This window comes from Dama dama, chromosome 5 (assembly GCF_033118175.1).
Source record: "Dama dama isolate Ldn47 chromosome 5, ASM3311817v1, whole genome shotgun sequence".
Taxonomy (NCBI): Eukaryota; Metazoa; Chordata; class Mammalia; order Artiodactyla; family Cervidae; genus Dama; species Dama dama.
In genome coordinates, this window is record NC_083685.1 from 28,199,875 (window position 1) to 28,226,780 (window position 26,906).

At 48.0% G+C, this 26,906-nt stretch overlaps 1 protein-coding gene across 1 annotated transcript; it reads left to right on the top strand.

The window, feature by feature from the left end:
- Positions 1-12,169: 12,169 nt before the first annotated feature.
- On the top strand, positions 12,170-26,453 carry ANHX (anomalous homeobox). Its single transcript, XM_061140872.1, has 9 exons — positions 12,170-12,418; positions 14,602-14,729; positions 17,452-17,575; positions 18,347-18,563; positions 18,946-19,066; positions 20,210-20,502; positions 23,884-24,031; positions 25,937-26,021; positions 26,292-26,453. Exons 1-9 carry the CDS (start codon positions 12,170-12,172, stop codon positions 26,376-26,378), a joined length of 1,452 nt encoding a protein of 483 aa, XP_060996855.1. The 3' UTR covers positions 26,379-26,453.
- The last annotated feature ends 453 nt before the right edge of the window (positions 26,454-26,906 follow it).

Genomic DNA, 26,906 nt, shown 5'->3' on the forward strand with positions numbered 1-26,906 from the left:
TTTTTTTTCAAAAAATGGTGCAGAAACACTTTCACATCTGTTTGAGAAAAATATGTGTCTTGGTGTATACTTACACTGTATACAAAAATGTAGAGGTTGAGCATCCAGCTAAAGGGCTGATTAAGACTAAAATGAGGGTTGAACAAAGACTGTTGTTGTTCAGTCACTAAGTCATGTGTGAATTTGCAACTCCATGGACTGCAGCATGCCAGGCTTCCCTATCCTTCACTATCTCCTAGAGTTTGCTCAAACTCATGTCCATTGAGTTGGTGATGTTATCCAACCATCTCATCCAGCTAAGATGGAAAAATGCTATATAAAGATATTTTCTGATAAAGCAAGAACATGAGTTAAGCATAGGAAGAGGAGAGAGAAGGGTTGGGGGAAGTAATAGATTGCCATTGATTATTAGGAGGAAACCAAAGGATACTACTTTAACTGTTGTTGTTGTTCCATCAGTCAGTGGCGGCCAACTCTTTGTGGCCCAACGGACTGCAGCACACCAGGCTTCCCTGTCCTTCACCACGTCCTGGAGCTTGTTGAAACTCATGTCCATTGAGTTGGTGATGCCATCCAACCATCTCATCCTCCGCCATCCCTTTCTCCCTCCTTCAATCTTTCCCAGCATCAGGGTCTTTTCTAATGAGTCGACTCTTCACATCAGGTGGACAAAGTATTGGAGCTTCAGTTTCAGCATCAGTCCTTCCAATGAATATTCAGGACTGATTTCCTTTAGGATTGACTAATTTGACCTTGTTGCTGTCCAAGGGACTCTCAAGAGTTGTCTCCAACACCAGAGTTCAAAAGCATCAGTTCTTCAGTACTCAGCCTTCTTTATGGTCCAGTTCTCACATCCATACATATGGAAAAACCATAGCTTTGGCTGTATGGATCTTTGTTGGTGAAGTAATGTCTCTGCTTTTTAATATGCTGTCTAAGTTTGTCATAGCTTTCTTCCAAGGAGCAAGTGTCTTTTAATTTCTTGACTGCAGTCACCATCTGCAGTGATTTTGGAGCCCAAGAAAATAGAGTCTGTCACTGTTCCCATTGTTTCCCCATCTATTTGCCATGAAGTGATGGGACTGGATGCCATGATCTTAGTTTTTTGAATCTTGACTTTTAAGCCAGTTTTTTCACTCTTCTGTTTAACTATTAAGCTGATAATAAAAGATGGAGAGAAGGGGGATTCAAGGCACTATGAGAAAATATAAAAGTAGCAACTGCAACAAAACTATGAAGCTTCCTAAATTAAAAACAATAAATTATTTGAAAGAGAAAATATGACATGGAACACTGAAATAACAGGGGAGAAAGAGAAAAACTCTTTATAGAATTCCAACTGATAAATGTAGAAGAAATGATGAAATTACAAAAAAAATTTTGCCTGCCTCTAATGGATTGTTTCAGGCAGGAATTAATTCATGCCAAACCTTGTATGCAAGAAATATTATAAGGAACAAATAGATTCAAAGTATTTTCCTCCTTGGTGCTTCTTAATTATAAAAAGTAATTTCAGAGTGATAAATTTTAGACATTAAGTATTTTTACATATATGATTATAAAATACAATTTTAAAAGTTGTTTGAAGGAAAATGCATGGTAAATGTAAATATATTAAGAAAAAGGTTGAAAACCTATTATCTAGCCTTTTATTTCAGGAAGCCAGAAAAAGGAAATTAAACACAAAGAAAGTAGGAGGAAGGAAATAATGAACAGCAGAAATCAATTACATAGAAGCCAATGTACAGACCCTTATAGCTCAGTTGGTAAAGAATCTGCCTGCAATGTAGGAGACCCGGGTTCAATTCCTGGGTCAGGAAGATCCCCTGGAGAAGGAAACAGCAACCCAATCCAGTATTCTTGCCTGGAAAATCCCATGGACAGAGGTGCCTGGCAGGCTATAGTTCATGGGGTCAGAAGAGTCGGACATGACTTAGCGACTAAGCCACCACCAATGTACAGAAGCTGATGGAGTGGGAAGACATAAAATCTGCATCTCCTCACCACTAGGGTACCTACCAGACATTGTTGGGGGACCTTGATACCCAGGTGGATGGGAGCAACCCCCAAGTGATGGGGGTCAGACATGGGTGGGTAGGAAAGGGCGGGAGAAGTGGAAATATGACAGGTGCCATGTGAATCCTGGGGGTGTGAGCGGGGCTTGAGAAGGAACAGTGGAGCTAGACAGGGAGGGATCCTCAGGGACTGGAAGATCAAGGGGAATGCACCTACCATTTCCCCCATCCACTCTGCCCCTGGGAGCCTGCTGAGGTCCCTGGCCTGATCCTCCACACTTTGAAGCAGCAGGCACCCTGGGGTCCCCTCTGGGCTGTGCTGGGCCTTGGCCCTGCCCCCACCATTCCCAGGGCCTTTTCTGGCTGTACAGATCATGAGCCTACACCCTGCCCCTAAGCCCTGCTCCCCACAGCCAAGGTTTTTTTCCAGTAATCTTTTTTTCTTTTGTGGTTCTGTTAACATTTCTGCTGATTGTTTCATTTATATTTTTATTTTTCTAATATATCGGTTAATTTCCTAAATTTATTTTATTTTTTATGCTTTGTTGTTGTCTGCTCCCCACTTTTTTGTTTTGTCTGTTTTTGTTTCTGTTTCATTTTGCCATGCTTGGTTCATGGACCAGAGGTCGGGCCTGAACTCCTATGATTGGAGCACTGAGTCTGAACTGCTGAACTAACAGAACTTTAGACCACAGGGACTGTTAATTGAAGTGAGGTCTTCCAGAAGTCTGCATCTCAACCCCCAGACCTGGTTCTGCCCAACTGCCTACAAACTCTAGTTCTTGAAACCTCAGGCCAAACAACAGTAAGACAGGAACATAGACCCACCCATCAAAAAAAAGAAAAAAAAAGAGAGAGAACAGAAAAGTATGTTACAGATGAAGGAGCAAGGTAAAAACCTATAAGACCAAATAAATGAAGAGGAAATAGGCAACATACCTGAAAAAGAATTTATAGTAATAATGATCCAAAATCTTGGAAATAAAATAGAGGCATAGATAGAGAAAATACAAGAAATGTTTAACAAAGACCTAGAGGAACTAAAGGACAAACAAACAGAGATGAACAACACAATAACTGAAATAAAAATACACTAGAATGAATCAATAGCAGAATAATTGAGACAGAAGAACAAATAAATGAACTGGAAGATAAAATGGTGGGAATAATTGCTGAGGAGCAGAATAAGGCAAAAAGAATAAAAAGAATTGAAGACGGTCTCAGAGACCTCACCAAGCTCACTAACATTCAAATTATGGAGGTCCCAGAAGAAGAAGAGAAAAAGAAGGAGTCTGAGAAAATATTTGAAGAGATTATAGTTGAAAACTTCCCAAACATGGGAAAGAAATAGCTGCCCCAGTTCAGGAAGTGCAGGGTCCCACACATGATAAACCCTAAGACAAACACACCAACACACATATTAATCAAACTAACAAAAGTTAAGCACAAAAAAGTATTAAAAGCAGCAAGGATAAAGTAAAAAATAACATAAAAGGGAATCCCCATAAGGCTACAAGCTGATTTTTCAGCAGAAACTCTGTAGGTCATAAGGGGGTGGCAGGATATGTTTAAAGTGATGAATGGGAAAAACCTACAACAGATATTACTCTATTCAGCAAGGATCTCATTCAGACTTGACCAAAAAACCAAAAGCTTTACAGACAAGCAAAAAAGAGAATTCAGCACTACCAAGCCAGCTTTACAACAAAAGCTAAAGGAAATTCTCTAGGCAGAAAACAAGAAAGAGATACACAAAACCAAACCCAAAACAATTAAGAAAATGGTGATAGGAACATTCATATCAATAACTAACTTAAATGTAAATAGATGAAATGCCCCAACAGACAGACTGGTTGAATGGATACAAAAACAAGATCTGTATGTATATTGTCTACAAGAGACTTTAGACCTAGGGATACAAACAGACTCAAAATGAGGGGATGTACAGATATTCCATGTAAATGGAAATTTTAAAAAAGCTGCAGTAGCAATACTTGTATCAGATAAAATTGATTTGAAAAGAAATACTGTTACAAGAGATAATTAAGGACTACATAATGATCAAGGGATTACTCCAGAAAGAAGATATAACAATTATTGATATAAACATTTATGCGCCCAAGGTGGCATTAGTGGTAAAGAATCTGCCTGCCAGTGCAGAAGATGCAAGAGATGCAGGTTGATCTCTGGGTCAGGAAGATCCCCTGGAGAAGGAAATAGCAACCCACTCCAGTATTCTTGCCTGGAAAATTCCAAGGACAGAGGAGCCTGGCAGGCTACAGTCCATTGGGATGCTAAGAGTCAGATGCAACTGAGCACACCCAACATAGCACCCAACATAGTAGCACCTCAATACATAAGGCAAATGCTAACAACCATAAAAGGGGAAATGGACAGTAATACAATAATAGTGGGGGACCTTAACACCCCACTCTCATCAGTGGACAGATTATCAAATAAATAAGAAAACACCAGCTTTAAATGACAAAATAGATCAGATACACTTAGCTGATATTTATAGTATATTCTACCCAAAAATGGCAGAATACACTTTTTCCTCAATAGCACATGGAACATCCTCTAGGATAGACCACATTTTGGGTCACAAAACATGCCTTGTAAAATTTAAGAAAACTGAATTTATGTCAAGCATCTTTCCTGACCACAATACAACACTATGAAATTAGAAATCAATTACAGGGGGAAAAAGAACTGTAAAAATGCAAACACATGGAGACTAAACAGTGTGCTGCAAAATAATCACTGAAGAAATTAAACAGGAAATAAAAAATACATAGAAACAGCTGACAACAAAAACATAACAACCCCAAACCAATGGACCACAGCAAAAGCAGTTCTAAGAAGTTTATAGTAATTCAATCTAATCTCAAGAAACAAAAAATATTTCAAACAATGTAATCTTCACCTAAATCAACTAATGAAAGAAGCATGAAGAAAACCCAAAGTTAGTAGAATGAAATAAATCATAAAGACCAGAGCAGAAATAAATGAAACAGAAATGAAGAAAACAATAACAAAGATCAACAAAAGTAAAAGTTGCTTCTTTGAGAAGATAAACAAAATTGATGAATCTTTATTTAGCCAGCTACCAAGAAAGAGGGAGAGGACTCAAATTGATAAAATTAGGAATGGAAAATTTCTAATAAAGGGAAAATTCCTAAAAGGAGAAATTACAACTGACACCACAGAAATATGAAGGATCTTAAGAGACTACTATAAGCAACTATAGCCAATAAAATGGACCACCTGGAAGAAATTGACAAATTCTTGGAAAGGTACAACTTTCCAAGACTGAACCAGGAAAAAGTAGGAAATATAAACAGACCAATCCTAAGTAATGAAATTGAAACTGTAATTGAAAGTCCTCCAACAAACAACAGTCCAGAACCAAATGACTTCACATGTGAATTCTATTAAACATTTAGAGGAGAGCTAACACTGATCCTCCACAAATTTTCCAAAAAATTGTGGAGGGAGAAACACTCCCAAATTTGTTCTATGAGGCCACCATCATCCTGATACCAAAACCACACAAAGATAAAACAAAAAAAGAAAATTATAGATCAATATCACTGATGAAAACAATCAAAAATTCTCGACAAAATATTAGCAAAAAGAATCCATTAAATTAGCAAAGAAAACACATTAAAAGCATACTACACCATGATCAAGTGGGTTTTATACCAGGAATGCAAAGGTTCTTCAATATATGCAAATCAATCAATGTGATACACCATAGTAACAAAAAATAAAACCAATATGTTCATCTCAATAGATGCAGAAAAATCTTTTGACAAAATTCAACACCTATTTATGAAAAAGTGTGCACAGAGGGAACCTACCTTAACATAATAAAGGCCATATATGACAAACCCACAGCAAACATCATTCTCTAGCAAACATCATTCTCAAAGCTGAAAGCATTTCCTCTAACATCAGAACAAAGACAAGGATGTCCATTCTTGCCACTCTTATTTAATATAGTTTTGGAAGTTGTAGCCACAGCAATCAGAGAGAAAAAAGAAGGAATACAAATTGCAAAAGAAGAAGTAAAACTGTCACTGCAGATGATGTGATACTATACATAGAAATCCTAAAGATGCCACCAGAATACTACTAGAGCTAATCAATGAATTTGGTAATGTTGCAGGATACAAAATTAATGCAGAGAAATCCCTTGCATGCCTATATACCAACAACAAAGAACAGGAATTGAAATTAATGAAAGAATCCCATTTACTATTGCAACAAAAAGAAGAAAATTCCTGGGAATAAACTTACATAAGGAGGCAAGAGACATGCACTAGAAAACTATAAAACACTGATGAAAAAAAATCAAAGATGACACAAACAGATGGAGAAATATACCATGTTCTTAGATTGGAAGAATCAATGTTGTGAAAATGAATATACTACCCAAATATTCAATGCAATTCCTAACAAAATACCAGTGGTATTCTTCACAGAATTAGAACAAAAAATCTTACAATTTGTATGGAAACACAAAAGAGTCCGAATACCCAGAGTAATTTTAAGAAAGAAAAACCGAAGTTGGAGGAATCAGGCTTCCTGACTTTATACTACAAAGCTACAGTAATGACAGTATGCTACTGGTACAAAAACAGAAATATACACCAATGGTATGGGATAGAAAGCCCGGAGATAAACCTACATGCCTATGGCCACCTAATAAAAGAGAAAGGAGGCAAGAATATACAATGGAAAAAAGACAGCCTTTTCAATAAATGGTTCTGGGAAGGCTGGACAGCTACATCTAAAAGAATGAATTTAGAACACTAACATCATATACAAAAGTAAACTCAAAATGGATTAAAGATCTAAATGTAATAAGACTGGTCACTATAAAAACTCTTAGAGGAAAACATAGGAAAAACACTCTGACTTAAACCACAGTAAGATCTTTTTTGACCCACTTCCCAGAGTGATGAAATAAAATCTAAACAAATGGGACCTAATTAAGCTTAAAAGCTTTTGCACAGCAAAGGAAACCATAAATAAGACTAAAAGACCACCCTCAGACTGGGAGAAAATATTTGCAAATGAAGCAATGGAGAAAGGATTAATCTCTAAAATATACAAAGAGCTCATGGAGCTCAATATCAAAAAAACAAACAATCCAATCAAAAAATAGATGGAAGACCTAAATAGGCATCTCCCCCCAAAAGACATACAAATAGCCAAAGGACACTTGAAAAGATACTGAACATCACTAATTATGATAATTATATTTCTATCTTATATTTCTATTATTTTACTGTAATTAGTATTATACTAATTATAATTATTAGAGAAATGCAAATCAAAACTGTAATGAGGTATCACCTCACACAGGTCAGAATGGCCATCATCAAAAAATCTACAAATAATAAATGCTGGAGGCTGATTCATATCAATGTATGACAAAACCCACTGAAATGTTGTGAAGTAATTAGCCTCCAACTAATAAAAAAAAAAAAAAAAAGAAAGAAAAAAAAATGCTGGAGAGGGTGTGGAGAAAAGGGAAACTTTTTGCATTGTTGGTGAGATTATAAATTGATACAGTTACTGTGGAGAACAGTATGGAGGTTCCTGAGGAAGCTAATAGAACTACCATATGATCCAGTAATCTCATTACTGGGCATATATCCTGAGAAAACCATAATTCAAAGGGACACATATATCCCAATGTTCACTGCAGCACTATTTACAGTAACCAGGACACAGAAACAATCTAAATGTCCAATGGTAGATGAATGGATAAAGAAGATGTGGTACATATATACAATGGAATGTTACTTAGCCACTAAATGAAATGAAACAAGGTCATTTGTAGAGCTGTGGATGGACCTAGAGTCTGTCATACAGAGTGAAGTAAGCCAGAAAGAGAAAAATAGATATCATGTAACAATGCATATATGTGAAATCTAGAAAAATGGTACATATGAACCTATTTCCAAGTCAGGAATAGAGACAGATGTAGAGAATGGACATGTGGACCCAGGGGAGGAAGGGGAGTATGGGAATAATGGGGAGATTAGGGTTGATATATACACTGTGCTATGCGGTGCTTAGTCGCTCAGTCGTGTCTGACTCTTTGCGACCCTATGGACTGTAGCCCTCCAGGCTCCTCTGTCCATGGGGATTCTCCAGGCAAGAAGACTGGAGTGGGTTCCCATGCCCTTCTCCAGGGGATCTTCCCAACCCAGGGATCGAACCCAGGTCTCCCACGTTGCAGGTGGGTTCTTTACCATCTGAGCCACTAGGGAAGCCCAAGAACACTGGACTGGGTGACGTATCCCTTCTGCAGGGGAACTTCCTGACCCAGGAACCGAACCAACGTCTCCTGCATTGAAGGCGGGTTCTTTACCAGCTGAGCTACCTGGGAAGCATGATATTATACACTAGCGTGTGTAAAGTAGATAGCTAGTGGGAACCTGCTACAAGCACAGTAAGCTCAGCTCAGTGCTCTGTGATGACCTAGACGGGTGGGGTGTGGAAAAGAGGTCCAGAGAGAGAGGAGATAGATGTATGCATATGGCTGACCACTTCACTGTACGGCAGACATTAACCCAACATTGTAAAGCAATTTTAGTCCAATAAAAAACCAATGTAGAAGAGAAAAATAGTACTGAAAGTTGATCCTTTGATTAGTAAAACTCACTTCTGGTCAAGAAGCAGCAAGAAAGAGTATGTGCTTAAGTTAAGAATGTAAGCTTTTGAGTCTTACATTTAAAGGAGGTCACTTATAGGTGGAAACGATTTTAAAATTCACTGGACCCATACTAAGAGAACATAATAAGAGAACATAACTCTCACCCAGAGGGGGGTTGGGAGGCTCAAATAAGACAATGTTTATAAATAGTAACTTCTTATCAGGCAGCAAACAACAACAACAACAAAAACAACTGACTTTATAGAAACGAATTAGAATCATAACATTTGTTGAATTACATTTAAATTTAATTTTATGATGTAGGTACGTGGACATTTTGGGTTCCACTGACATTTTAACTTCACTGCTGCTTAATGGGTGGACGGCAACCAGGAATGTTGTCACTGAGCTCCCAGCTGGCCCTGGAGAAAGGACCTGGGAACACATTCCCACAGCCGCAGGGTTTCCTGCAGCGAACCTCTCATTGCCTCTGATCACCCATGTCTGCTCTAGTATACTGGGGGGTGGGGGTGGGGATTGCTTCCTCCAACCCTGTTGTCTGTGTTTTTTCTTTCACTTCTTGAAAAGAACCTTAAAAGGAGAAAAACCAGTTACCTTTTTATAAAAAGTAGAAAACATGAATAAGCAAAAAGAAGAAAATTTAAAAGCCAAATAAAAATGATAAATAATTTGTCACCCAGTGGCAACAGTGTTTACCAATGTGGCATGTATCATTTCATGTCTGTGCTTTTCAGAGGGCTCATAGCACTCACCTTGTTTTGTAACAGGTAGTTTTTGAGAAACAATGTATCATTAGTAGGGGTCAGGAGGCACTCTTTCTCTGCACGACTACTACTTAACCTTCCTGAGTCCACCTTCTCTCTGAAGTTTGATGTATTTACCAGAAATTTCCACCAGATCTTGGATTGTTTCTAGATTGTGAACCAACACTGAAATGTTTCTCTTTCTGCCAAAGTCTTGCCCATAAGCTTAGGCGGAAGCTCTGGCCTCAGAGAATTTTTGCCTCCACCTCCATTTAAAAACCAACTTACAGGACTTATCTATTGGTCCAGTGGTTAAGAATCCACTTTGCAATGCAGGGGACACGGGTTCTATTCCTGGTTGGAGAACTTAGATCCCACATGTCACAAAGCAACTAAGCCTGCCCTCAGCAACTACTCAGCCCACCTGCTCTGGAGCCTGCAACACACTCTGAAGCCCTGGCATCACGAGAGAATTTGTGTGCCAATAAATAAAAATTAATATTAAAAAAACACACACAAAAAACAACTCAAGGGACTTCCCTGTCAGTCAGTCCAGTGGTTAAGACTTTGCCTTCTAATGCAGGGGGTGCAGTCAAGTCCCTGGTGGGGGAGCTAAGATCTCACCTGCCTTGGAAGGCGAAAAAACCAAAACTTAAAACAGAAGCAATATTATAACAAATGCACTGAAGACTTTAAAACTGGAAAAAGAAAGAAAAATCAACTTGAAGTCTTCCTGGCCTCATCTCTAGGGCGCCTTCCAGCTTGCTGTGCAAAATTCACGAGACTGTAACCTGTACCAGATGTGTCTCCGCAAGGACGGCGGCAGTTCAGTGATTTCCCCTGCGTGTGGACCAGGGGCGTGGAGAACTCGGGTCCTGAGGCCACCACCGTGTGAAGGCCTCTTCACGGCGCAGAGATGCACCCCCAGGATCACAGGAGGTGGGATCTCCCCTACGATCCCGGCTCCTTGAAGGTACCCCCTCCTGTGCGGCCCAGGCTGAGGTGCAGATCCCTCCGGCACGAGGGGCAGGTGGGGAGTGTCTGCCCCACGGGCTGCGACCTCAGCGGGGCTTTGGCTCCGCAGAGCTTCACGGGTTGCTTGGGGTCAGCCCAGGGTCACAGCTTCCTCCTGCTGCAGGGGTTGGGGGTCGTGACACCCTCTCCTCCAACCCAGCCTAAGGGCCTAAGGGCCCAAGGGCCAGGCTAGTTGGAGCCTCCGACGCCAGCCCCCCAAGGTCTTGGCTTCCGTGCAGCCCCCCGCCCCCCAATCCCACGGACCCTCAAGAACCTCTCGGCTCAATAACAACTGCCAGAACCACTAGAACCCCCCGCACCAAGGCTGATCCCCAGGCCCCCTGGATTTAGGAGGAGAGGGCGAGGCCAGGGACGCTGGGCCAGGTACTCAGGGATTGGCCAAGTCCTCGATACTTTGTAGCTACCGCACCTCCGAACCGCCTCCGGGGATTTGCGTGCTGAGCCTGAACGCTGGGAGCCGGTGCCTGGCTAAGGGGTGAGTTGGGGGCGTCTGGATGAAGGTGGGTGAACGGGGGCCGTCCGGGAGGGAGTTTATGGGGTACTGTGACTGAGTTTAAGACCTGGTGGCGGGCCAGGGAGGCCTCTTGGCCCCCACGGGGAGCAGGGCACCCGGAGAGGTGGGGTGGCGCAGGGCCACCGCCAGGCAGAGAGTATTCAGGCAGGCCGGCGCGGTAGACGTCTATCCCCGCGGAGCCGGGTCCCCTCAGTGTTCCGGGTGCCCCTCCCCAACCCATTTCTTTCCCCAACTCCAGGATTCTCTTCGTGTGAGTTTGGCCCTTAGCCTCCTCCCTGCCCTTCCTGCAGCCCGGTGGGGGGTGGGATGGGGCAGTCGGCCCCGAGAGGAAACCTGGGTCTCTCGAAGGATGCGAGGTCTCGGACCCCCTGCCCGTCGTGCTGGGAAGAAAGGTTGGGTCCTGAGACAGGAGCCCGTCTCAAGGCGCTGAGGTCCGGGAGCGGCGACGAGGGCGCGTCCTGCGTCCCTTTCGCGCGCGCGTTCCTGTAGGTGGTACAGGGCGGCAAGAGGTGGAAACAGGCCAGACCCTTTGCCAGGGAGCGTGGCAAGTCTGTTCAGATTCTCACATCGTGTGTGGAAAGTGGTTTGGTAGCATCTGCTAAGTACACCTTTAATTTGGCTGCCAGCAGCCTGTTCCATAGCCCTCAGGTAGTTGGAACACAGGTCTGGACCTTATGTTTGAGAAAGTGCTCACTAGTGTGGGGCTGGGGAGGTGGTTACAGCTCCTCCTTCCACCGGTCGTTTTCAGAACCCAGTGGAGACTAGGGGCCCTTCCTGCAGTGCTGCCAGACTTAAGTATTGCCATAAGGCATAAGGAGGCTATCTCCATTTGGTGTAGTATATACATAGTCAGATTGTAGTTTTAAAATATGAGAAGCAGAGAGGTGGTAATGTGGGCAAGGGGCAGGAAGGGAACAGAGGTTCCAGGAGTGAGGAGGAGTCTTGCAGCCACAACACGCAGTCCAGGATCTGGACTGTTGTGGAGACTCATGGGAAACTCTGCCAGTCCCTGCTGCCCCTGCCTTCTCTTGCTGTCGCCACAAGTACCTATGGCAGGAGAGGTCTGGCAGACTTGGCTGAATATAGATGTGCGGCCAGCTGATCAGCATGGGCAGGCCGTGGTCCTGACTTGTCATCTTGTTTGCAGAGGGGCCCAACCCGCCTGGCGATGCAGAGCTTCCTGCAACTGCTGAGGGGAAATGGGGGCCCCAGCCTGCCCTTGCCGGAGCTGGTGACCCTCGCAGGCAGGCTGTGCCGGGACCTGCAGGATGACCCCATCCAGGTGCAGCCCTTGGTCACGGCTGTGCTGGACAGCCAACTCCGCCTGTACCTCTTGGACAATGCGGATGTGGCCCTGGTGTGCGCCAGCGTGCTGGCCCAGCAGGAGCAGCACCAGGCCGCCTGTCGGCTGCTGGAGGTAGAACTGGTCTGTGAGATGGGGGTTGGGGGGATGTGGGGGTTGAAGAGAGGGGAAGCAGCCACCACCATCCTAAACACCGCAGAAATGCCCAGAGTCAGCAGGAGCTTGTGGAGAGGTGCCATAAACCAAGCCGGGATGGCCCACTCTCTCTCTACTAAGTTTTAACTTGCCTAGTAACTGAAGATGAGACTGTCCAGTTTTGGAATCTTCGTGGTCCTGGCTTGAAAAGCTGGCATCCCAGTTAGTGAGACAAGCAAACAGACCCAGTCTCTCAGCCCCCTGGCTGTGGGTCTGCATTCAGGAACTCTGAAATCACAAGTATGTTTGTTAGTCCTCTGGTGGCACTTTGAACCTCAAGTCTTTTGACATGAAAACCTGAGCTATGTCCACAAGAAGCTCTTGATGTCTTTATCCACTTTACGTTACTGCAGTATGTTTTACTATCCAAATGTTGGTATGTTTGGTTGCACGATGCTGCCTGCCCCAAATCATACTGGAGTGGTGCAAATTCTGTAGTGTATACCTGTGTTACTTCCTAAAATGTGTGAAGTTTTGAATTCCAAACTATGTGTGGCTCAAAAGGTTTTAATAAGAGATTTGGGGGCCAGTGTTTTTCTTTTTCACTCCATATACATGTATGCATGTACATCTATGCATAATTCATGCTGTGTTTACTTTCAAGATATTCAGTTCTTTCCAGTTCTTTCTGTTTCTGCTCCCTCTCCCCCAAGCCCTGCGGCATCCACCTGGCTCCCTCTCCCGCCAGCCCCCGCACCCCCCTGCCCCCAACCATGTTCTCTCCTGCCCCTCCATCTGTTCCTCACCTAGAAGCTAGAGGGAGTTTTAAAACTGCAGATGGGACCATGGTGTGTGCTGAGGCGGTGGCCCCAGAGCCTGCCGTCAGTGCTGGCTTGCTCTCCAGTCTTTGGACCCTTCCTGCCCCCCTTTTGTCATGCTGGCTTTCTTGATGTTTCTGGAACTCCTGAGATCCTCTTCTTTTGAATTTTGCAGGTGTCATTTCCTCTGCCAGAGGAAATGGAGCCCCGTTCTGTGTGGCTGGAGCTTTCCTACGTGTCTGGTTTCTGCTTTAAATGTCACCCTGTATAGCTAGTGCCTCCTTTATTGTCCAGGATATAAAGGAGCCCTCATCCCCCTCTATGGCTCCTTCCTCAGCTCATAAGTAGAAACGTGTTTATTTTTCAACCTGTGTTTTGTCTGCCTCCCCTCCTGCACTGCAGGCCCCAGGAGCAGGGGGCGCATCTGTTCTGCTCCTTAAAGGATCCCCAACACCTGACACATAAGAGAAATCAGATTTCCAGTGATGTCAGACGAAATGAATGAACACATAGAGTTGTCATAGCTGCTGTGTCGGCAGTCAAGGATGAAATGTGATGAAAAACTCCCAGGAGAGGGACTATAACTCACTCGGGATTGTCTAGAAGTAACGTGTTCTGAGACCTGAGAGAAGCCATGGGGCTACCACCTCAGAAAAGGGCATTTCCTGCCAAGGGCCACTCCTGCAGGTGGGGAGGCCCCAGGTGGTTTCTCTGCCCATAGGTTGTGCCCTGGGTATGCTGCTTTATCCTGGCAGGAGACTGCAGGCTTCGACCCAGCAAAATGGGCTTTTTCTGTTGCTGTGGAGAGAAAGCCAAACAATTCTCAGCACCTCCCTCACCAAAATGGTCCTGAGAACACTGGGGTTAAAGCACAGGGGCTGTGTCTAGGGGAGGCCTGTCCTCAGCATCCTTGGCCATCTCAAAAGTCTGCTCACATGACCATGTCACACTGGGGATGCCATCAGTGGCATGACCATGACCTCTTTATCCCCTTCAGCTCAGAATGTGCTCTCTGAGACCCAGGGATCCACCCAGCTGGTGGGAAAGACCTCTCATACAAGACAGGGGTCACGCCTCAGGCCCCTCAAATCTAATCTTTCATATATGGTCCTTAGCGCAGCTCTGCCTCCTATATGCTGTGGCCACAGCCCAGAGGTGGCCTTCTCCTTGCCTGCCTCTCATCTGTGAGGGTGGAGGAGAACTGTGACCCCCGGGGGCTCCCCGAAATCCTGGTGGGGAGCCCAGCCATGGCGCTCATGCCCTCACTTTTGGGCACCAGTGGGACTGGATGATGGGGCTCCAGGGCAGGGGAGGGTGCGGGTCTCAGGAGGCTCTTGTCCACAGGGGTGCCAGGTGCCGGGCGGCAGCCCCAAGCTGGTGCAGCTCTGGAATGACATCCACTATAGTCTGACCATGAAGAGGCTCGGCGTGTCCACACTGACGCCGGTGCAGAAGTTCCGGTGCCGGAAGAGGTATGCATTGGTCTTGGCGCTTATTCCCGGGGGCTCCCGAGGGATTTCCCTTCCAGAAGCACAGAAGGGCTGAGGGGAAGTAGAGGGAGAGAGGTAAGATGAAACAGTGATGTCAGTGCCCGACACTGAGCCTCCTCGCTGCCTGCTCGGCTATGGGAACTCTGTCCCACTTCTGCCCATAGGGCAGGATGGACAGCCGTTCCCAGGACCCAGGCCAGGAGCCGCTACCGTCAGTGAGGACCTTGCAGGGAGGGAGTCAGTAGGTGGGCACCCCGACCTCACTTTCCTCCTGTGAGAGGGATGCCCCTCATGTCAGCTAGTCCCCACGGTCAGGCTCTGCCAGTCACCTGGCCGGGATTTCCGTGCAGCTCCTCAGGGCCGCAGGACCTTTTAAAGACAGATGGAGATGCGGGTGCTGTAAGCACCGTGTGAGATGCATGTAGTGCTTAGAACAGTGGTCCTCAATTTTTTTGGCACCAGCGGCGGGTTTTGTGGAAGACAATTCTTCCGGGGACCAGTGCATGTGCAGGGGTAAGGGGGATGGTTTCGGAATGATTCAAGTATATTACAGTTATTGTGCACTTTACTTCTATTATTATTACATCAGCTTTACGTCAGATCATCAGACATTAGATCCCAGATCATCAGACATGGGGACCCCTGGTTAGAAGACAGTCTGGCACATGATAAATGCTGAACAGATGTTAATAACAATCACCACCATGACCATAGTCAGCACTAAGTAAACATTATGGCTACCAGTTATAACCATCACCAGCATCACCATTCGTGGGTGAGGACACCGAGGCACAGACAAATTAGTGACTCACCTGGTCACACGCTGGAGAGACGCAAAGGCAGGATTCCAGCTTGGACGTTGAGGCTGCAGAGCTTTTGTTCCTTATTTGGGTGTTCTCCACCGGCCAGAAGAGGCTGCAGGTCTCGCTCTGAGCTCCTGAAGGCCCAAGTGATAGGAGTTGCTGAGCCAAGAGCCTGATTGATGGAGGACGAGATGGATGGATTCCTTTTGGATCAGACAGAATTTTTCTCACAGTGCCCACCAGATGCATCCTCAAAACCCAGAAGTTAATCAGCCTGGAGGTTGTCAAGGGTTGCCGTCCGTCCCCTCCCTATAGGTTTTTAGGGCCTGCCTGAGGGTGGTTCAGCAAAGGGACTTGGGGAGCAGCTTGCCGTGTTTGTGAAGAGGCCCGTGGGGCTCTCCTGGAGCTGCGCCTGGATGTGGATGATGGACAGGAGACTGTGAAACAAAGCAGATCCCCTAATTCAGAGCAAGGAATGCCAGACAGGACAAGCTCAGTAGAGGACTGTGGGTCGGTGGTCCTTTGTTGTGGGGGCTGCAGCACGGCCACAGAACCCGAGTGAGGCCTGAGCACAGGGACGGTGCTCCCTGGGCATGAGGAGGGGTGATACACATTACAGCTGGTGGTCAGCGCGGGGGCAGAGACAGGAGGTGCTTGGAGGTTCTGAGAGGGCTGTGGCTGGGGAATGGGTTGTGTCAGGATGGACTCAGGAGGATTTGCTGATAGGTTGGACGTATTGTAGAAGGTAAGATAATAAACCCAGGCTCTTGGCCTGATTGGCAGGGACATGGTGGTCTCTCACTGGGATGAGCAAGACAGGCTGGGGGTAGATGTGAGAAGTGGGAAGCTGAGCTTCACTGGGATGTATGGGGTGATTCATGGGGATTTTTCAATTGGTATTTGGATATCAAATCTTGTAGAAAACCGGTGTTGTTTACTTATATGACATTTTTAAAAAAAAATTATTTTTGGCTCTGCTGGGTCTTTGTTCCTGTTCGGGCTTTTCTTTATTGCAGTGAAAGTGAAAGTTGCTCAGTCGTGCCCAACTCTTTGTGACCCCATGCAGTCCATGGAGTTCTTCAGGCTAGAATACTGCAGTGGATAGCCAGCCATTCCCTTCTCCGGGGGGATCTTCCCAACCCAGGGATCTCACCCAGGTCTCCTGCATTGCAGGCGGATTCTTTACCGGCTGAACCATGAGGGAAGCCCAGGAATACTGGAGTGGGTAGTCTAGCCCTCCTCCAGGGGAACTTCCCGACCCAGGAATCAAACCAGGGTCTCCTACATTGCAGGCAGATTCCTTACCAACTGAACTATCAGGGAAGCCTTAATTGCAGTGAGTGGGGGCTACTCTCTGGTTGTGTTCTGCAGGCTCCTCATTGTGGCTTCTCGTTGCAGAGCACAGACTTTAGGGTACTTGGGCCTCAGTAGTTGTGGCTCCCAGGCTCTAGAGCACAGGCTCAGTAGTTGTGGTGCATGAGCTAGGTTGCTCCATGGCATGTGTGTTCTTCCCAGACCAGGGATCAAATCCGTCTCCTGAATTGGCAGGCAGATTCTTTACCACTGAGCCACCAGGGAAGCCCCCTGTCACTTTTTCTTTTGCGAAAAATTTCCATTGTACAGTCAGTAAAGCAGATAGCATAACCCACCTCAATATCTTCATCATCCAGCTTCAGCAGTCAGGGCCACTGGTCAGTGAGGGGTGCTGGGAACCCTGATGAGAGTGTGGAGTGTGGGCCCAGGCACCACCAGGCCCCTCCCTGCTCAGGGCTTGGATCCAGGGCCTGCAGCACACGCTGGGGACGAGGGTGGCTGTTGAAAGGAGCAGAGTCCAGGGGAATACAACAGGTGCATCCAGAGGAGCAGGGGTCTGTTACCACCTCCTCAGTGTCCTCCTCTAGGAACCCACCACCCGCCTCCCTCTGCCCCGACGGCCTCAAGAGCCGGAACTTCCCCAGAGAAGTTCGCCAGAAGCTGCAGGACTTTGCCTCGGGCGTGAGCACCAACCCCAGCAAGGCTGAGCGGGTAAGAGCAGATACGAGCGTGGCCAGGCACCCTCCCCTTCGCCAGCACTCCCTATCCTTAGGGGACGCCCACTCTTGGGTGGTTCACCCCCACTGTTAGGTGGGGGACTAACACCCTTGGGGGCCTGCCACCCTTAGTGGGGAGAGCCACATCACCACCTTAGGGGGTAGATCCACACCCTCCCTAGTGGCCTATCTGCCAGGGCGGTGGTGGGCTCTGACCACCCTGAGCTCCCTTGGGGATGGCGCCCTTTGGCCGGCAGCCCTTGCATGTCCACCCTGCACAGGCTGGGGAGTGAATTTCATCACAGGCATCTTAATACCCATTCAGCCGGTGTGACTTCAGGAGACACTCACTGAGCACTTGCTGAGGCCGGGGCTCCAGCAGGAGGGGTAGAGGGGGGCGCCTTCCAGGAGTGGGTGCAGGGGGCAAGAGTCTGCCCCCTCAGATCCTGCTGCTCAGAAAGCTGGCTTGCTCCCTCCTCCCCGCGTCCAGTCAGCTGGGCTCCCCCAGAGCAGGGCGCTGTGGCCAGTGGTTCCAGGTCACATCTGAGAGGTGCCTGGTCGCAGGGTTGGTCGTGGCCGATACGCTCTGGCACGGGCGGGCGGAGGGTGAGTGGTTGGGTGGTACCTCGGGAGGATCTGGTTTGCCAGCTGCTCGGAGTCCCCCTGGCTGTGAGTGGCCGTTGGCTGGGTGGTGGCTTGCGCCCTTGGTGCCCCAGCCTCTCGGCTTGGGAGTGGGCTGGGCTAGTGGCGGGTTGTTTTGGGGCAGGAGGACCTGGCCTCTCAGATGCGCCTGACCACGGAGCAAGTCTACAATTGGTTTGCCAATTACCGGCGGCGCCAGAGGGCCCTGATGCAGCGTTCGGCGCCAGCCCCAGACTCAGGAGAAGACCTCACGTCGGGGGAGGCGAGTCGGCACCGCCCCACGCAGCCAACAGGCCACCCCCACCTTGGCTCTGGGCTTGTGGACAGGCCTCAGTGGTCGAGTGAGTGGCCCTTCTGACAAAACCGGTATCCAGGACCAGCCAGGGCCCCTCCTCCAGCTCCAGTCTGCACATTCAGCACCTCACCCTGTGGGAAGTGAGATCACTGACGCTAAGGGTCAGGTTGGGCTCAGGGTGGCCTGGGTGGGCTGCAGCAGCGTTGAGAGATTACTGTGAGGTCAGGCCCAGGAGTTGGGGAGGTAAGCCAAGCACCAGAATTGGGGTGGCCTGGGTTCATAATCATGGGTTTCAGTTCAGAACAAAGACAGATCAAGGGTCAAACAAAGAGCACCAGGCAACCAGCGTGACTGCTCTCAATCTGCTGGGAAGGAGGCTGGGACTCCAAGCATCAGCCAGCCTCCCCTCCCATTTGATTGGCTTTTAGCAGGACCTGAGGAAAGTGGGCCTCTACAGACCCTGGAGACCACCCAAGGGCCATGGGAGCCGCTGGCTCTGACCCCAGACTTCTCTGGAGGCGAGACTGTGCCCAAGTCACTGGCTCCCAGGTACTGCCATGCACATAGGCCAGGAGACTGTCTCCCTGTTCAGTTCCCCACCCTCAGTGGGAGACCAGGACTGGGGTGGGTGTAGGAACGCCAGCCAGACCCTGGGACCAGGTCTGTGATGGCTGAGGGCAGAGACGGCTGTGACCCCAGGTAGGAGGGGGAGCCACGGGCAAGGATCCCACGTCATGTGCAGCACACTTGCTTCCTGGAGCCTGACTCACAGCCTGACTTCATGTAGATTTTGGAGAATGGGGAAACAGACTTAGAAGAACATGCAGACCTATCTCCTAAAGGCAAATGGCCGTCCTCTTGGTTTGTTTCTCTCTAACATTTGGTGTGGTTGGTATATCTCTAAGTCAGTAACCCCTAAGTTGGTAAGTTCCTCCCACAGCCCAGGCAGCGTCTCACTTTACCTTGCCACTCCTGTGACGCTGCTCAGACTGCTGTGAGCCAGCAGGAGTGCTGGCCAGCAGGGGGGCTGAGTCTAAGTGAGGGGTCATGTCCATGCTGTGTAAACCATCAAGCTGTGCCCACTTTTCCCTGTTACCGTTGTGTTATTAGCATCTCGCATGACATTACCTGGGCTGGCACCTCACATTCAGGCCAGCACTGCCCATGTGGCCTTAGGCAAGTTCCCATGACCTCTTGGTGTCTCACTTTTCTCATCTGTGAAATGGGGACAGTGATAAGCCCTGCCATGCAGGTCGTCACACAGATGATAGAGGTGGGGGGTTGTTAACAAAAGCCCAGAAGCACCATCTGAGACACAGTGAGCATTGGTGGAACATTAATTCTTTGAATTATTAATTTCTGCCTAATAGTCCTTTAAGATTCACCTTCACATAGTCATTCAAATGTTAGGTTGTTCCTAATCATTTTCAGCTTTCAGTATTACAGAACCATGCTTCATTGAAAGCACTTGTAAATAAACTGCTAGTGTATCTTAGGTTTCTAGCAGTAATATTTTTAACTCTTGCAGCCCCAGGGAGGATGGTGAAGGAAGCATGACTGGGAATGTGGTGGGCCCCACAGCCATCCAAGCCCAGATTCCCAGACTGAGTTGGAATGTCCTCCCAGGCCCCCCTACCCCAGCCTGGGGGACCCTCTGCCCACCAAGGGGTGGTGTTCCCTGTGTCCCCCCAGGTCTCTGCAGGGTGGTGAGATGTACCAGGAGGGGCCTAACCGTGACCCAGCCACTCTGCCCCCTGTCTGCTCTGGCCCTGGTCTCTGTCCTCTGGCTGCTGCCAATGATATGCTGGACCCCTCTCTGGCTGCCCCTGAGTCGTGGCTGATGTCTCTCGCACTGGCATCCTCCAAGGAAGCTTCCTTCCAGACTGGGCAGCTGATCCACAGCCATGGGCTGAACCTCACCATGCACCCTACAGACGCTGCTCTGGCTGTGTCCCTCGCCACCCTCAGGGAGCCCAGCCCCTCAGGTGGGTCCACTCTAGACAGACCACAGGTTTCTACATCAGATGCTTTGATGGCTTGTGTCTCATTTGAAGGGGCAGGGTTTTGAGGGGCGAGGACTTTCTGCTTGAATCCCATGTATTTTATTAGACCCACAAATCAGTGCAGTTGGAAATAGGCTCTTCCCACGAACAGCTGGATTTTTTTTCATTTATTTTTGTTTTCAAAGTAAAATGCGCACGTGACTAAAAAAATAGGATAGTGAGGAAAGAGTTGAAATGAAATGGAATGGCTGCCAACCCTGCATCCAGTCCCCGTGACTAGCTTGTCTATGTCTGCTAGCACAGAGGAGAGCTGAGCTGCTCGGACTTCTACCCTCTTGTCCAGGTTTCTTTCTTAGTTGTAATTGTAGCTATACATATCCTTAACGAAAATGTATTCAGGTATATATTTTGTGCACCAAACATGATAGCATCTTGTGACATCCAAGCGTATAAGGAGGATATTGGCACTGATTCAGCCTGTCACCTAAATTTCTTAGTCTTGTCTGGTTATGCATGCGTGCTAAGTCACTTCAGTCATGTCTGACTCTTTGTGACCCTATGGACTGTAGCCCGCCAGGCTCCCCCGTCCTTGCAATTTCCCAGGCAATACTGGAGTGGGTTGCCGAGCCCTCCTCCAGGGGATCTTCCTGACCCAGGGATCAAACCCACATCTCTTATGTCTATCTGCATCGGCAGACTTTCCCACTAGCACCACTTGGGAAGCCCTCTTCTGTGGTTATATATATGTATGTATAGATATACACACACACACACATGTCTTTATATAGTTTCTTGTTGCCTCCTTCTCCCTGTCCCCATCCAAGTGCAGTCTCCCTAGGCCTGGGATGGAGCCATCATCCTGAGAACACCTGGGTTTGCTTCAGTGTTGAATCTTAGTTTTCTGACCAGGGATTAAACCCACGTTCCCTGTGTTGGAAGGTGAAATCTTAACCATTGGACAACCAGGGAAATTACACTTCAGTATTTCCTTAATTGCAAGTCTTGTTCTTTCTTTCTTGACTCTTGTTGTTAGAGAATGTCTTTAACTTGACAAGAAAGGGTGACTGCAAGGTAAATTTTCTGATTCCTTGCATTTTCTGAAATTGTCTTTAATCTTCCCTCATGCTTGATTTGTGATTTGTCAGGGACGGAATTCTGAGCTTAAAACACTTTTTTCCCTTAGCAATTTGAAAGCAGCATATCATTACAGCATCCAATGTTGTCATTTTAAGTCAGATGTCATTCTGATTTTTACATGTTTTACATATTTTTCCTTTCTTGAATCTTTTTATCTTGGTGTTCTGAAATTTCACAGTGATGGTCCTAGGTGTGAGTCTTTTAAAATCACTTTGTTGTTAAACTTTCAATTTAAAGAGAGAGCAAGGTCTTCTTTAAGCTCCAGGCATTTTCTGTAACTTTCTTTGATAGTTTCCTGATGATTTCCTCCTTCTAGTTCTCTCTTTACAGCACAAATGTTATTTGGATGTTGGAAATCCTGGGCCAATCTCCCAAAATGCTTACCTTTAAAAAAGTTGCTTTTATTGTATGTGCTTTTGTCTTAAACTCTATCTTCTGAGTTTCTTAAAATAAAACATTTATTTACTTATTTTTGCTGCACTGGGTCTTGGTTGCTGTGTGCAGGCTTTCTCTTATTGCAGTGAGCAGGGGCTACTCTCTAGTTGCAGTGCATGGGCTTCTCATTGTGGTGGCTTCTCTTGTTGCAGAGCACGGGCCATAGGCGCACGTGGGATTCAGTAGTTGTGACTCATGGGTTTAGTTGGCACGTGGAAAATTCCCAGACCAGAAATCAAACCCGTGTCTCCTGCATTGGCAGGTGAATTCTTAACCACCAGACCACCAGGGAAGTCCTATCTTGTGATATTATGACAGTTATGTATTTTAAGAGAACTCTAAGCTCTCTTTTCTTAATTCTGATTTTCCTTTCTTCATAGATTGTGTTACTTTTTATAGATGCAATATCTATACCTCTCTGAGTATCCTGCTTACAAGCTTCAGTAAATATGTTTTGTTGCCTGAAGGAGGAAATGTGAGGATGGTGGATTCAGGTCCTTCCTTGGATACAGGAAGAGGTGGGGCCTTAAAGTGGACGAGCCTGGAGACTTATTTTTCTGAGGCAGTTTTTCCATCTGAACGGATTGGTCTTTCATTTCAGAGACCTTTTCCTGTCCATGTGTACTAACAAGGCTGGAGTCAGGACAGGCAGTGGCCAGCCTCATACTGGAAAGAGGGGAGCTGGTCTTCACACCATGTCGAGCATATGTGAGGGTGATGTTCTCTGGGAATTGGTGAGCTCCCTGCTGACCACTTGAACACCTCACTTTTCTTCCTTTTCTGCAAACTCCTCAGGGTCCTTGACCGCTGCTTACGCCCTGGCTTCCCTTCAGACACCCCACCCACCACCATGGCCTTGAACGTGTGCCCTGCATCTGCCGAACACGGACACCTCACACCTGCTAATTGCCCTTCTCATGACACTCCCTTTGTCCTAGGCTTGGGGCTTTTTATTTCCCTTACTCTTAGAGGAAGAAGCTATAACCCATTGATCTATTCTGCATGAATTGAAATGTTCAAATTTGCACTTACCCATATTTCGTGGACCTCAAAGTATCTTTGAAGTTCTGTGGGAAGAAGACACAACAGAGGTGGAGGTAGTCATACACCAAACGGTTCGGCAGGTCTGAGCAGCTGACAGTTTAGATGGTTGCTCTGGCAGACAGGAGGAAGGACTGTTGTTTGGGGTCTGAGATCAGGATGCTTGCTAGTTTTATTGCCCGGATGGACTTAGGGCACAAATGGACCTCCCTTCTTAGCTTACTTTGCTCCTAAATGTCAGCCCGGAACTGATTGAGTCCATGTGGCTTTCCTTTTTAGAGTGAAAGGCACCCTGAGAGATTTTCTACAACATTTTAAGTAAAGAGAAAGGGTGGGGCAAGGGAGTAACACCTTGCACTGCCATGAAGTCAAGGTGGAACACAAGGAAAAAGGGGAGGGAAGCGGCGGGTGGCTGGGCTCAGCCTGTGGTGAAGCAGGGAGGCGCCGAGGAGTCTGTCCTCATACGGCAGCAGTGAATGTGGGCAGATTGGGATGCTGAGTCTTTGTTGGGCTGGTTTGAGGTCTAGAATGATAAAAACTTGAAGCCAGTGAAATTTGACATTGTTTTGGTCTCTGGAAGCCTGAAAAAGCCACTGAGATGGACAGAAGTGGCTTCTCTTTCCTCTACGCAGAGCTGAGGCGGGGGGCTGGCAGACTGGACGCTGCCTCTCTGCAGACGTCTGTGTTGGGCTGCACGCGGACTGTGCCCCCGTCTCCCAGCTCTGGGTTGTGGGGTTTCCTCCCCTGCAGGATTCGCTGACCCTCCCAGCATCAACCCCCAGGGCACATACCTGGAGGAGGATCCGGGTTCCCGCGGTAGCCAAGCAGAACGACAGGCGGGCAACCTCCTGGTGACCCAGCCCCCGCCACAGGCTCCCAGCTTCATCCTCACCCAGAAGTAAGTGCAGGGCCACGGGGCTCAGGTGATACTTCCTACGGGCCACGTATGGGGTGGTGCCTGGTCAGGAGACTCACCATCTCCCACGGGGCAGATGAGGTCCTTTCCTTAGGGATTTCTGGAAACCTCAACAGTTCCCCCATCCTACATGATCATAGTTTTTCCCTCGGACAAAAGAACACCTGGAAGCACAGGAGCAGATACAGGCATGTGGATGGTGCTTCCCCAGAGGTCTCCCTGGGCTCCAGCAGCCTCTTTCAGGCATCCTCTTTTCCCCAAAGATTGTTTCAGTTTCTGGACAGCATCAAGAGCCTGCTTTTATACTCCAAATTATAATTTTAAAGGCGCTTGGGAGGGCTGTGAATAGGGGATGTGCTGCAGACTGTGGCATGGGGGCGTGACAGTGGTTCAGATTTCACAGGAGGAGAGTGTTGGGCCTCTGGTGGAGGGGGAACCTATGATAGAGGGCCACAGGACAGGGTCCCCAGGGTTTGGGGTCTCCCAAATCTAGGAGCTGAAGATCAGGTGCCCGGTGAGGGCAGAATTACTGGGGGACATGCGAGAGGAGGGGGGCAGCCTCCTGAGGAAACAGGCTTTGCTTGTGGAAACAGCCAGACCATGTGGGTTTATGAGCAGAAGACGGATGGAGCGGAGCAGCCACAGGGCCACCTTGGGCCTGCTTGGCCGCCTCTCCATTGGTTTTCTCACCTTTGGACTCCAGTGCTCCAGCTCATCTTTGATCTGATCTGATAACCTTGATTCCTTGTTTAAAAACAGCTTTGCTGGGGCGTAAAGTACGAACATGTTTAGATGGTACAAATGAAAGTTTTCTGAGTGTGACATGTATTCATCACAAACCATAACTATGCTTTAGGTCATGGGCTGTTTCCATCTGCCTCCACCCCTCACCCCCACCTTCCCAGGACCAAGGATCTGTTTTCTTTAGCTGCATTTTCTAAGAATTTCATATGAGTGAAATCATACAGCATCTGCCCTTTTTTTTATTATATGGCTTCCTTCACTCAGCCTGACTGCTTGAGACCTGTCCCTACTGCTGTGTATATCAATACCCCTCCTCTTGTGTGTATCAGCACCCCCTTCCTCTTGTGTGTATCAACACCCTTTCTCCTGTGTGCATCAACACCCTTCCTCCTGTGTGTATCAGTACCCTTTCTCTTGTGTGTGTTAACACCCCCCTGTGTGTATCAACACCCTTCCTCTTGTGTGTATCAACACCCCTTCTGTGTGTATCAACACCCCTCCTCCTGTGTGTATCAGCATCCCTCCTCCTGTGTGTATCAGTACCCCTTCCTCTTTCTTGCTGAGTCCTAGTCTTGGTATGGATTGACATCACCTGTTAGAGGCATTTGGGAGCTGCTGGTTTGGGGCTGCTGTCAGCCTTGCTGCACACATAGTGGCCTGCATAATTTGCCTTCGTGTCTCTGGGGTGTATTCACCCAGCAGTGGGGTGACTAGGTCACAGGGTGGATGTGGTTTGACTTCAGGGGCCTGCATGACTGTTGTCCTGAGTGGCTGCACCTGTCCATGCCCTGCTCCCCCTGCTGCTCTCCTTGATTTGGTTCTAAGGGCCTTTTGAGCTCTGCGTGCCTCAGGCCTGTCCCTTTGTGACCGTCTCTTCCTTTCCGTCTCCGCTCACCACCCATCTTCTGTGAGCCTGCCCTGGTGTGCTTGCCCCCTGACTACCTGAGACCCCTGAGGGTCCTGAGGCCCCTCCAGCATCCTGCCCACCTGAGTGCCTTGCAGGAGGAGGCTGTTCCCGGAGAGCCTGTCACCTGGAAGGGCTTCAGACAGGTAGAAAGCTCTCCGAGTATGGGGCTCATGGGGGACAGCGTGACCCTCAAATAGGGTGGCAGAGGGCCTGTCCTGACACCGTCCCTTTTCCAGCCCCTCAGACCTGACTCCGGCCCCATCAGGCTTCCCTGGCCCCATGTCTGCCGTGGAGCTGAGCCAGCCCCCTCCCTCCAGCCAGGTGAGACCCTCCTACAAGCACTGTGGGCTTCCTTCCTGACTCCTGGGTCCCAAGCTTGGGACTTCAGAGTGACTAAAGTGGGCAGAGCTGAACATGAGCCAGGGACGTCTGGAGGCTGGACTTCAATGGAAGGGGAGCTGGGAAGCAAGTGTCCTGGGGCAGGGTTTCCTACTGAGTCCAGAGGGGTGAGTCCCAGGGTTGGGAGTGCCAAGTGGGAGGGCAGAGCCGGCAGAGGGCGTCTCCGTGTGTGACACTGTGTTGGCTTCCCAGGTGCAGTGGTCTGACGGGCAGACCTCCAGCGACGCCTTCTGGGGAGCCAGGATGCTCCTGGAGCTTTCAGGGGGTAGCCTGGACTGAGCTGCCCCTTGGGAACCTGGCCAGTGCTCCAGGGGAGCAGCTGTGGACATCCAGCAACTCGAGTAACAGAGCGTTATCCCTACTGAAGGAGGTCCCCAGAGTTCCCTGGGGGTTCTGCTGAGCCCCCCATGCCCTGTTTGAATAGTTTGGTTGTCAATTTCCTGTATTGGAAGAAGCGTCGGAGAAACATTCCTGAAGTCAGAAGTCAAAGATGGGTCTGTTCTATGCAGGCAGCAGCAGATTGCAGTCAGGTTCCAGGGTGGGTTCCGGGCAGTGAAGGCCTTTCTCAGAGCGGGGATGTTGCCCTTTGGGCCTCCCACCTGTCCTGTGACAAGGCCAGACTTCTCCTCCCAGTAGATGTGGTGAGAGAGGTGTGGGCAACCTCTGGCATCTCTGAGTCTGGGGTTTGCACAGAAGCACGTGCACTGGGGGAGAGCCTGCCAGGCTGGGGGGGTGCCTTGCCCAGGGTTGTGATTCACTGTGTTTGCCCAGCAAATGTTCTGTTCAATTAAAGTTTACTGTTCTGAC

Excerpts from the sequence above, each read along its gene's own strand:
- ANHX (XM_061140872.1), top strand. The coding sequence starts at position 12,170 with ATGCAGAGCTTCCTGCAACTGCTGAGGGGAAATGGGGGCCCCAGCCTG. Across the intron at positions 17,576-18,346 it reads ACCCCAGCAAGGCTGAGCGG|GAGGACCTGGCCTCTCAGAT; the intron begins GTAAGAGCAGAT and ends GTTTTGGGGCAG. Across the intron at positions 24,032-25,936 it reads AGCTTCATCCTCACCCAGAA|CCCCTCAGACCTGACTCCGG; the intron begins GTAAGTGCAGGG and ends TCCCTTTTCCAG.